At 36.4% G+C, this 11163-nt stretch overlaps 1 protein-coding gene across 1 annotated transcript; it reads right to left on the minus strand.

Annotated features, from left to right (window-relative positions):
- Positions 1-1182: 1182 nt before the first annotated feature.
- On the minus strand, positions 1183-10794 carry LOC102107826 (nephrocan-like). The gene is made up of 3 exons (XM_005518306.2): positions 10609-10794; positions 4756-5657; positions 1183-1630 (listed from the first exon to the last, which is right to left on the minus strand). The coding sequence occupies exons 1-3, from the start codon at positions 10792-10794 to the stop codon at positions 1183-1185; spliced, it is 1536 nt and encodes a 511-aa protein (XP_005518363.2).
- Between the last annotated feature and the right edge of the window lie 369 nt (positions 10795-11163).

Here is an 11163-nt window from a genome sequence, read left to right on the forward strand (position 1 = left end):
ATATAAGATAAAAAATAACAGAAACTGTTTGCTTTGAAAAGTAATTTGCTGATGTAATTACTCATCAGTTATCACCTAAGATCATGAACTAACTTAAGTGACTGTAAGTCAGTGGTTTTAGTGGTCTCACTAATCCAGTTTTGTTTAGTTTTCAAGCACTTTGGGAACTGCTTGATAAAATTTGTACATACATTAGAGTTAATGCATTAATTATATAGCATTTAGTAATTTTTTGTGTGTATGTGCACAAAAGTCTGGAAAGTTCTAGGCTAGTGAAGGGGGACACTTGCAGTGTGTACTTGCACATTAAGTATACCTAACCTAAAAGTATACACATGGTATCTTGAGCTATATTCTAGTAAATTAGCTATTCAGTTACCAAAATAAACTCTTACAAAAGCTTCACCTCACCTCATCTTATCCTAATATTTGCCAGGATCTATTTCCTGAGAAACTCCCTTCTTTTGTTTACAACACCAGAAACAGGTCAACTTGACGCCAGTGTTTTCATTCCTCACTCTTAATTAAGAACTACTATTAAATCTCATTAACCAGGACACTGATTCTTCTGTTTATTTCACTTACTGTGATGAAGATAAGCCTTCTGTGTTTTCCCTACAGCTCAGCTAATTTAGTCTAACAACATTTAAAATAGTCTAAAATAAACAAATAAGGGAAATGTTTCAGGAAAACTGAAATCAATTTCTCAAAAACAAGAATTTCTGAACAATCCCAAGAAATTGCTCACATCAATGTAACTCTCCATGTCAACCTGCAGACCCATGAGTTTAAGTGTGCTGAATGCCAGTGCTAGTAATAGGGTCTTGTGGTATTGTAGAATTTTATTTGTGGGGGTTTTATGCAACTATAAGAAATGTTCTACTATAAAAAGGTCCATACAGAGTCACAGACTGCTTTCCTAAGAGACAGTAATTGTATTCTTCCTTCCCTCAAACTACATAGTACTAATGGTATAGAGAAACAAATTATTTTTTTTTTACAATATTCAGTTCACAATGGCACCCTTATTGTAGCCCTTCTGTCACTGGCTATTACTTCTTGTAGTACAAATAGGGCAGGAAAAGCTAATGACAGATGAGAGGACTGCTTGTCAGTAGAGACACTGGTGTCAGTGGGCAGCTCCAGACAGCTTTAAGGTTCACTACAGATGGAACCGTGACATTAATCTAATTCATAATCGTAGTAATCCTCATCTGTGTTCACTCCAATGCTGGAGGCTTCGTTTGGTTTCATTTTCTTTCTGTCCTCTTTGCCTCTTTCCATGGAAGACAGATTGTCTTCACACTGCTGCAGAATCTTTTTGGAAGACATCCAACTTTCTCCTCGGCTTTGTGCTGGCGCTGCACACTGCCCTCCCCGGACATCCGTCCCTTTGGCCACCAGTGCTCTTCTGGTTCTGAGAAGGTCACAGGTGCAGTTCCAAGGGTTTCCATCTAAATACAGGTAACGAAGACGAGGTAAATACTCCAAGACTTTGCGATCCAATACAGATATCTTGTTATTCCGTAAATTTAAAACCTGAAGCTGTTTCAAGTCCTTCAGCTCTTGTTCTCCAACATCCTCTATGTCGTTTCCTTTTAGATCCAACCTAGCAAGGGTGTCTGGAAGTCTGAACAAAAATAAAACAATACAAAGGTGTTATGTTCATCATACTGTTTCTGTAAGCGGTATTTCATGGTGGATATTTGTCCAGGCACATCTGATGTACTAAAATAAAGTTATCACTATAAATGCAATCTTATGCAAAAGCAGATGTTCATATTGGGTTTGGGTTGGATTTATTTGTTTGCTTGCTTGTTTGTTCTTTGTTTTTGCATTATAGGTGTACTGTCTGTGCACCCTTGAACTGTTTTCCCAAATTGCTGCAGTTCTGACCTGTATTGACTGTTCATGCAGCTGAACTGAAAAGCAGTCCTGTGCTGTGCTATGAAGAAAACTAGCTGTTTAATTGACTGTCAAGTTTAAAAACAGTTTTTGTACTCTTCAATGCCAATGACCAAACTATAGGACCATGAAACATCAAAAGTTTAGACAATCATGGCAACACTGCTCCTTCAACTACTTCTATATATGATTTGTTTAAAAACATTATTTAGTTTTTAAAGAATTAGAGTTTTTCCATTTTGTTCTCCTGCTCCCATCAGACTCAAACTTTAATCATCACAGCAGTAATCCATCTGATGATAAGCTGTTAAGAAATCAGTAACAGGGAAAATATAAATGCTTTTAAAATAGTACTTTTGAGACTTAGAGCTGGTTACATTTAGAAGAAGAGAAAAAGCCGATAATCTCTGGATATGATACTAGACAGGTCAGTATAATTCTTATTTTCATATAAATTGCAAGTTTATATGAAAGGACCTTAATTTCAAAAGTCTTGCTAATTTATGATTTTTTTAATCTCCCTCTGATATAGTTAGAGGCAAGTGCATCACAGAAAACATAGACATTGAATATCTTTAATAAAATTAATTTGAAAGTATCTTTAAAATCACCTTACTATGGTAGTAGGCAAGGTGATGAAATTAAGAGTCAAGATTACAGATTTTAAGGAAACTTGACTGAAACTCTCAGGGAAATGATAATCATATTACCAAGATCTATTTAGAATAGAACATCAGTATACCACAACTGGTAAAGTTATGGGTTAGTCAGTGACTCTCCCTCACTGTTTTTTGTGAAGCCGAGTTTGAACATCTTAAGCTGAAAGATGGTTTCCACATTTGCGAAAACCTGGCAAGTTCAGTGTTACTATTTCAAGAGTAGGGCAGTTCTGTATTGTGCTATTTTTCTTGGGGAGATGAGAATTTCACGTATTTATATGGTGATTCACTTCTCGAAATCTGACCTTACTAAATGTTTGTAACTGCAATAAATCAGTTTTGAAACTTAACCACAGACAATTATAGTTGTCATATAGTTATAATGTCAGAAGGGTACTCTGGGGTAAAACCCTAGTGCCACTGATGTCAAAGGCAGTGGGAAATCACCTGAGAAGTTTGTCCATACTGATTGCAGTCCAAAGACTGACCAGCAAGTCCTTAAACCTGTGAAGACTCTTATTGTACTGATGTTAAACTTAAACTTTATGGCTATATTGTTTAACTTCAAGCTGTGTTGATCTACAGAAAATAATACCATGAGTGAGTGCCCTGCAGCTGGAAGAGGAGCCGAGCTCACATAGGAGCTGACCATGGCAGTCACACTGCACTACTGCCACTCTAAGGAATATCATCAGATTCTTCCCTGCATTTTCACCACACCCTGCAGATTTTATGAAGTACAGCTCTTCTCCAAAAGTCCTGAAAATACTTGGACTTGTGGATTATCTTCTTTTCAGAAAAGAAGAGAAAGGAGCTTTCTTTCTCCTCATTTCTGCCAAAAACCTGCTAAGACCTATTCACTTTAGCGTATTAGTCATATCTTTTAACCGTTACACCTGACAAGAGTTCTCAGATAAAAGTCAAAAGTAATTTTTTTTTCTATATATCTATGCACCTGGCCATAATCAGACAAATTAAGTACATAAATTTTATTTCTTGTCATTTTTTTCATCTCTTTTATGTTTACAGCCCTCACTGGAAATTTTTGTTTACTGTTGGAATGAAAGGTCCCCAATATCTCCTTAGAAGTCATACTTTAAAGGCTAGAAGAGAACTCCTTCCTGTTAATTCTCTTGACTATGAGGGTTGTAAAATAAGATGGATTAGACAATACTAAAGTAACTACAAAGCATTAAACATTCCTGTCAAGCTGTACTGAAATCAAATATTTATACACTACTAAATCACTTTCTGATTATAAAGCTGTTGCAAAATAGATTAAAATGCTAAATTAATTGAAATTTTACTGTGTTATTTATTTAGGCTAGTTAAACCTGTCTACAAGCCATAAAAATAAAGTTTAACAGTCCAGTTTTGTTAAAGAAGTTGATGTTAATGTAATTACTTCACTATTTTTATGCCATCTTATTGCGCAGCCTCTTGCAATAATAAAATTGCCACTTTGTATCAGAGCAGCCTCCATTTGGCTTAATATGCCATCTCTGATAATGGCCAGTTCCAGCACTCAGATGAATGTGAGAGATCCTCTAAGCAGATCATTAATGAATACAATGTGCCCAAGGGATGTTTCTCCTCTGCTCTGTTGACTGGAATTTTTCTTATAGCCTAAAACTGGAGACTTTATATGCATTCCAAATACCTTGTAATGTGTGAATTTAATGAAGTTGGGAATGCCAATATCACTGAAAAAGCACGTTCAGATGATCAGATTCAGCTCCCGAAATCTTAATATTTTAATAATAATAATAAACTTGGTGTGACTTGGTAGAAACATCAGCTTTAAAATTGTTATCTATCCTTTTTATCAAATGCTCTATTATTTTTCTTTTGTGGGGAAGGTAAATCTAAGTAGCAGTATAACCTTGATAGTAAGTCTGTTGCATTCTCCTAGCAGGCTCTTCTTATTGGTGTGCTAATTAAACAAAGTGGTCTCACTGGCAGGGACAGATGCAAAATGAGCAGATTCAGTGGGGCCAGAGATGTAATAAAAGCAGCTCTACTCTGAGACTGTTAACAGGAGCACTAATTAGTGTTAGTTACAGGGATGGGTTTGTGGTATGGAAAGACTTCTACTACGACTGGGTCTGAATACCAATTTTTGGCTCTCATTCTCATAATGCAGGTAAGGAGAGATGACACATTGGAACCAGCTGTCCTGAGATTCACTTGCCTCAGTGGAATAGAACTGAGGAGATTCTGTTCCAGTGCCAGATTGGAAAGCTGCGCACACTGCTGGAGAGCTCCCGCCTCGAACGTGCTGACAGCGTTGTTGTCGAGAAACAAGTGCTTCAGGTCTTGGAGTCCTTGAAAGTCCTGTGCTGTCACCCTTTGAATCAGGTTATTGCTGCAGTCAAGTTTTTGCAGCCTGCTGGGCAGCCTGAGGGGCACAGTGTGGAGCTGGTTCTTAGAGAGCTCCAGTGTTGTTAAGTTAGGAAGAAGCTGGGCACCATCTATTGATGTCAGCTGATTTTCTGACAGAAGGAACTCAGACAGATTTTCTAGGTGTTTCACATCTCGTAGTCTCACAATTTTAAGTTGGTTTTTCTCTAATTTTAGAGACAGCAAGGATTTAGGTAGGTCAAGGGGCACTTTTGTCAGAAAGTTACCACTTAAGCTGAGAAAATGTAGACTTTGGAAAGATGCAAAGAAGTTGGTTGGGAACGAATTCAATTTATTATCAGCCATGCTCAGATGTATCAGCCTGGGAAGCCTAAGTGGTGCAGTCACAGATTCCATGTTGTTTCCATCCAGGATCAGACTTTGTAAGTTGTAAAGCGAAGAAAATGCACTCGGAGGCAGAGTTGCAATCAAGTTGTTCCGAAGATCGAGCACCCTTAGTTTCATCAAACCTGCAAAATCAGATGCATGCAGAGCATTGATAGAGTTGTCAGCGAGTTTTAAAATTTCAAGGCCAGATGGGAGAAAGGTGGGTATTTGCTTTAGCTGATTTTTGCAGAGTTCCAGGGACTTCAAGGTGCTCAGAGCTTTGAAGGTGTTGTTTTCTATTGATTCTGTGCCACTGCATGACAGGACCAGCTCTTCAAGGACTGACATTCTCCTGAAGTCAGTAAACTTAAAAAGAAAAAAAAAAATTAATGTGGTAGTACATTTATAGGTATCCTCACTGGTTACTCCTTCTGGATGCTTCGACAATTGCTAGCATATGCTGAAAAACAATATATTTAGAATATAGTATAAAAATAAATGGTAATGGTACAGATATTACTATGGGTACCTGTGGTTTGCCAGTATTTATTTACATTTCTGGAATTTTGTGGTTTAAGTCTATGCTGTGTCAGGTTTTGAGCAAACACATACATTTGAAGAAGGAATATTCCTTTAATTTCCTCCTGGTGGATAGCCTACATAAAGTGGAAAGCTACTATCACCAGTGGCAGAAATATTTGCAGAGAGTGGATGGTTGTTAATGCTCATTGTGCTCAATGGTGCTTGCTAGAGCACTTTTGAGTTCATGATACAGCCATTTCCATATATCAACAGTACTGTCACTGCAATGTGTATTCCCCAGAGGGAGTACACATGGGTGTCTTTACCTCTTGCTACTGTTTTGGCAGAAAACAAAAATTCAACACTTTTCCCTCCCTCTACTTCCTTTTTTAATTTTTTTAAAATTTTTTAATTTTTTTTTTTAAATAAAAACCTCACATAGTAATGTGATCAAACCAAAAGTGTCAGATCAGCCTGGCCTGAAAAATCACCTCTGTGGAACAGAGTGTTTTCACAGAAACCTGGTTTTTATTAGTTGGTAATAAACAGATGCTTTGCAGTGGTAAATGGTACTTAGATGTTGACTGTGACTATAATATCAAGAGGCACGCAATTGTTTCATTATTTTTCTGCTCTGTTGGAAAGTGCTTGCATACAAAGCTTGCCATCGTGTGTCTCAAGCAGCAAACCTAAGTGAATCTGACAGCTTTCTCTAAATTGAGATAGGAGGAAGCATTCAATGAGGGTGAGCCAGGGAGTTCTCCAAGCACGCCAGTTGCTAAAACACTGGTTTTCTGAAATTATCAGATATGCTTCCCATTGACCTTGGTGACTGAGCCTTCAAAAATCATTTATATGGGAATACCCATATAAATGGGGATAAATAAAAAAGCAAGATGAGCAAGTGTTCTGCACAGGAGTGGTGGGAAGGAGTGTCCTTATCTGTTTTCCCTTCCCTTTCCCAAAACCATCTCACTGCAGGTCTTAGGGGTACCACACCAGTTAGAGACTCTAAAGCAACGCTGTGTTCTTCACACTATTTCCCTCTGGGCTTGGTAGCTCCCAGCACATTTTATTCTCAGTGGGGGAAGCTATACAGCCTGTTCCACAGCATAACCCCTCATTCCAGTCAAGGAATCTGCGTGGAGGGCACTACAAGTCCATTTGCAGTACAGATTCTGGTTAGTAATTTTGTTCCATGGTCCTGCTTGGATACATTTGACTATCATACTTGTGTAAGTGAAATCAGCTCATAAAGATGACGGTTAAAAGATGTCTTACAGCTTCATTTTCCCAACTCTTGCATATTTTTGGGCTGTATCTCTTTATCTTTGCTACAAACTCTGCATTTTAGCTTCTGTTAAAATTAAAGCCTGCACAGCTGTGAAAGACAAGCCATTTAATTTCATTTTGCTGTGGTATCCTTACTTTATTTTTCTGATTAACTTTATTCTGTCTTGCAAAGCAACTTCTGAATTGCAAAATTTGATACCATTACTGAGAAAGTATAGATATGGAACCTCTATTGATGCAGGTTTCTCCATCAATTATATTTAAATTCAATGAGGGAATGTACCTCCATTAAAAACCTTATATACTCAACAGTAAACAACAAAGCTGTCCAAATGATATAATTTTATTTTTCTATAATGCAGTGCTTTGTGTATATATAGCTATATAGTAATAACAGAACTGGTGATGTCCAGTTTTAATCATGATTAGGAAGGTGATCTTGTACATAGAAATGACCTGCATTAGACAAGAGCACAAAAACATAATCACATGTAATTATAAAACCATCTTATGGATATTGAAACAATTATGAATGTTCACAATTCAACACATTTTCTCCTATAAATTCAAAAGCAATGTTTTCTGCTTTTCCTTAGTTGATTTCTGTATGTCTCTAAGAGGCTTAATTTTCATCTTATTAAGTGACAAAGAGCTATGTGAAGGTCAATGGACAGACATTTGCTTAGTAATGATGTTAGGCTTCTTAATGTGGATTATTATAATTTCTATTTTCCACCTATTTGGTATGCTTTTGCTAAGCTTTGTGACCATGCTGTTTTGAGACTTAAACATATATCTATTCATGCTTTCATAAACCAGCCAGTCTTTCTAATACCAATCAAAACATATTTGAAAGCCCGCCAGCTCTTTCTTTGCTAGGAAGCAGTGTTTTATCCTCTAACTGGATCATCTGTAAAATGATACTATTATAGTTTTCTATTTTAAAGCATTGATCTCCTGTAAGTGGATCTAATGTGCTCTTATTTAATACAAATATTTTAAGGAATTTGTCATTTTAATTACTTGTTTGTTGGTTTTTGTTTTTTTTTTTTTGCTTTTTGAGTTGCTGTACCTGGGATATGTTATAAGCAGTTGTTTTTAAAACAGTCCCTTATCCTGGAGGCAAGGTAGATGATTTTCTTTTAGCATATATAACCTGACTTATTAATATAGTTAGAAATAAAATAAATTTTAAATTGAGAGTAAACAGGTTATAGCTGATCTTAAAATCAAGGAGGAAGAGAAAATATTGAAAAAAGATGTTGAAATTAATCTAGTTTTGTTATTATAAAATTACTAAAAGCAAAAATCCCAGCTGAAGTTTTTAATGCTGATCAGCCCAGTCAGAACAAATACAAAATTAACCTGGGTAAAAAAGAAGTTCTACTATTTTACTTTGTTGTTTGTTTGGGTTTCTTTAAACATACTGGATTTAGCATAAAAACATATATTCTTTTTTAAATTATTATTTCTTCACAATTTTAATAATAATCAATGCAAATTAAGGTGCAGAAGTATTTGAAATAATATTTTTTTTATTGTTCTGAGGCAGCTAATTACCAAACATAATATTTATGAATGCTTACACATGAAAGTCTCTTGGAGGTCAACTGTGGGAACTCTAGGCTTCCATTCAACTTTTTTAGGAAAGTATGGCATTTTCTCTATAAGTAGGTAAATAAAGGAACTTTAAAAACCAAGCAAATAAAAAAACCAAATCAAACCAGCCAAATGAACAAAAATCCCACAATAAAACCCTAAAATCCTATAGAGTTATTTCAGAGCTTGCAGACATGTACTTTACAAGCAGAAATGTTTCCCTAAGCGCTATAATATGTGCCGGTGGAATTGCTCAGCTGTGTAAAATTAAGCATAGGTATTTATGATGTCAAGACCTCAGAAGTATAATTTGTTGCATGGGGGAAAAAAAAGTGAAAAACATATCCAAAGACCCAGTATAATCTCAAGGAAACAGCTCTCGTAACTACAAGGACATAGTGTGAAAGGCTTTCCTTTGAGTGCAAAGTCAGCACTAGCAGTACGGCAAACTCATAGCCAGTGGAAATAATGTATAAAATGAAAAACTCTCTTCTGAGATTCACATACCATTCGTTTTGATCAGTCATAAAACATTTATCCCACCACTCCATTCACTTATATCCAGCATTTAGATGCTTTATGACACCTGTCTTTTTCTCTAGTCAGAACCTAAGGCCACTTGTAACTGAGGAGTTGCTGACAGGTATGGACAACTAGCTTAAGAAATGGAAAATGGCTCATCTTACTTATCTTGGAAAGAAAATAACGGGGAGGAGGAGGGAAGAGTTTGCGCAGAAAAGGTATTTCCTAATACAGAATTCATTTGGCAAATCTTTTGTTTACCCTGAGTATAGCTAAATCACACCAATGTTTGACTCTTGTGGGTGTGTGAGATAAAACAAGAAAACCAGAGATATTAGTAGCAGCTAAAAGAGTAAACTTTCTCAGAGGAAAACTGTACAATCACTGACTAATTCTCAGTGGGCAACAGATATTCTAGATGCTGCTCTAAGCTGCCTTCCAGCCTATTTCATTTAGTCCTGAGAGCAAAATCAGAGGCATTTCAGAGCAGTTAGATTCTTTGTAAGAGAAAATGTATCTCATTTGAATTGCACATCTCTTATTATTTGTAGTAAATTGATGCACAGCAAGCATGTGTACTACAGGTGGTTATATTTCCCTTGTGTCTATCTATACAAGGTGAATTTATTATATAAAGATATTTCAGGGTAGGAAACAAAGAAGCACCGTTCCGGAGTGCAGTACAAGATGAGCATAAGCCTTTAGTAATGTGAACCAGTGGTGCTTCAAGAAACCCAGAATAAATCTTTTCAGTAGAACAAATAGCTGGTATCTTTGGTTAGAAGCTGCTCTCACTTATGTGGGTTATCAGATAGGCCTGGCCTTGCTCTTAGAAACATCTCATGCTGTGCCTTAGACTCAAACTTACTTCCTCTGCCATTTCTAATATCAGTTTACCTGACATTTGCAGCTTCAGAGGGGAAAAAGAGCTTCAATTTCATTAATTAGGGAAACTATTTTAATGGCATACACCCTTTCAATTTTCTGTGAAAAAGTATTATATTGTATCAAAAACAGAAAAAGCTTTTAACAGGTTAAAAAATTACTCTGAAACTCTGAAAGTCAATGCTTATTTGACCATACATAAAACAAGTCAACCTTTGGTTGCTAGTTGTAAAATACTATTTTTTTGAGTTTCATACAAAATATCATTGTGACAGTGTGAACTAGTGCTTGGAGACTGTGGGAGCATGGAAACACTACAGGAATATATTTACATATCCTTAAAGAGTAAGTAAAAATAAAACCAGATCTGGCAGCACTTCATCAGTTTTTAGGACATGGAATAAGATTCTCTCCTCACTAGATGCCATCACCATCTGGGAAGTCCAACTTTCAGTTATGGTGCACTGCAAAAAGTACTTTTTCTGGGTTTTCTTACCTGGAGTTGTTTAATTTTGCTGTGGCTGATGTAGAGTCTTCTGGTGGTAAAAGGAATCTCTCTGGGGATCTCTGTAGCTCTGTAGCATTGCACTGACTGGGCAGGGTCACAGCTGCATCTTCTCGGGCAAGTGGTACTTAGAGTGCTGTGAAAAGACAAGGCAACTAAAAGGTAAGACAAATACATCTTCCAAAACAGGAACTCTGGAACTGCCTCAGCAACATACAGCTTGAATTAAGCACCAAAGCCCTTTTATACCATGAAATCTGATAAAAGGATATTATGACTGTGTATTTTATCCCAGTAAAAAAACAGCAAAAACAATACTGTAATTTGCCTGGGTTAAAATGTTGGCAGGCATTACAAAGAGTGAGAAACTTAAACAGTGATAAGGTGCCTTTGCATTTGTAGGTATGTGAAATTAGTGTAATTTATTACCTGACAGCTAATCTGCAAACATCCATATTATCTTCAGTTTCCTTGTTTTGTTAAATGTGACACCACAGAATTAGCAGAGAAAAGATAAAGAACTGTTTTATAGTGGGGCTGTAAAAC

The sequence above is a fragment of the Pseudopodoces humilis genome, chromosome 3, assembly GCF_049639895.1.
Source record: "Pseudopodoces humilis isolate 2021_Gansu_Grassland_sample_001 chromosome 3, ASM4963989v1, whole genome shotgun sequence".
NCBI lineage: Eukaryota > Metazoa > Chordata > Aves > Passeriformes > Paridae > Pseudopodoces > Pseudopodoces humilis.

Excerpts from the sequence above, each read along its gene's own strand:
- LOC102107826 (XM_005518306.2), bottom strand. The coding sequence starts at position 10,794 with ATGTATTTGTCTTACCTTTTAGTTGCCTTGTCTTTTCACAGCACTCTA. Across the intron at positions 5,658-10,608 it reads GCAAAATTAAACAACTCCAG|TTTACTGACTTCAGGAGAAT; the intron begins GTAAGAAAACCC and ends TTTCTTTTTAAG. Across the intron at positions 1,631-4,755 it reads CTCAGTTCTATTCCACTGAG|ACTTCCAGACACCCTTGCTA; the intron begins GCAAGTGAATCT and ends ATTTTTGTTCAG.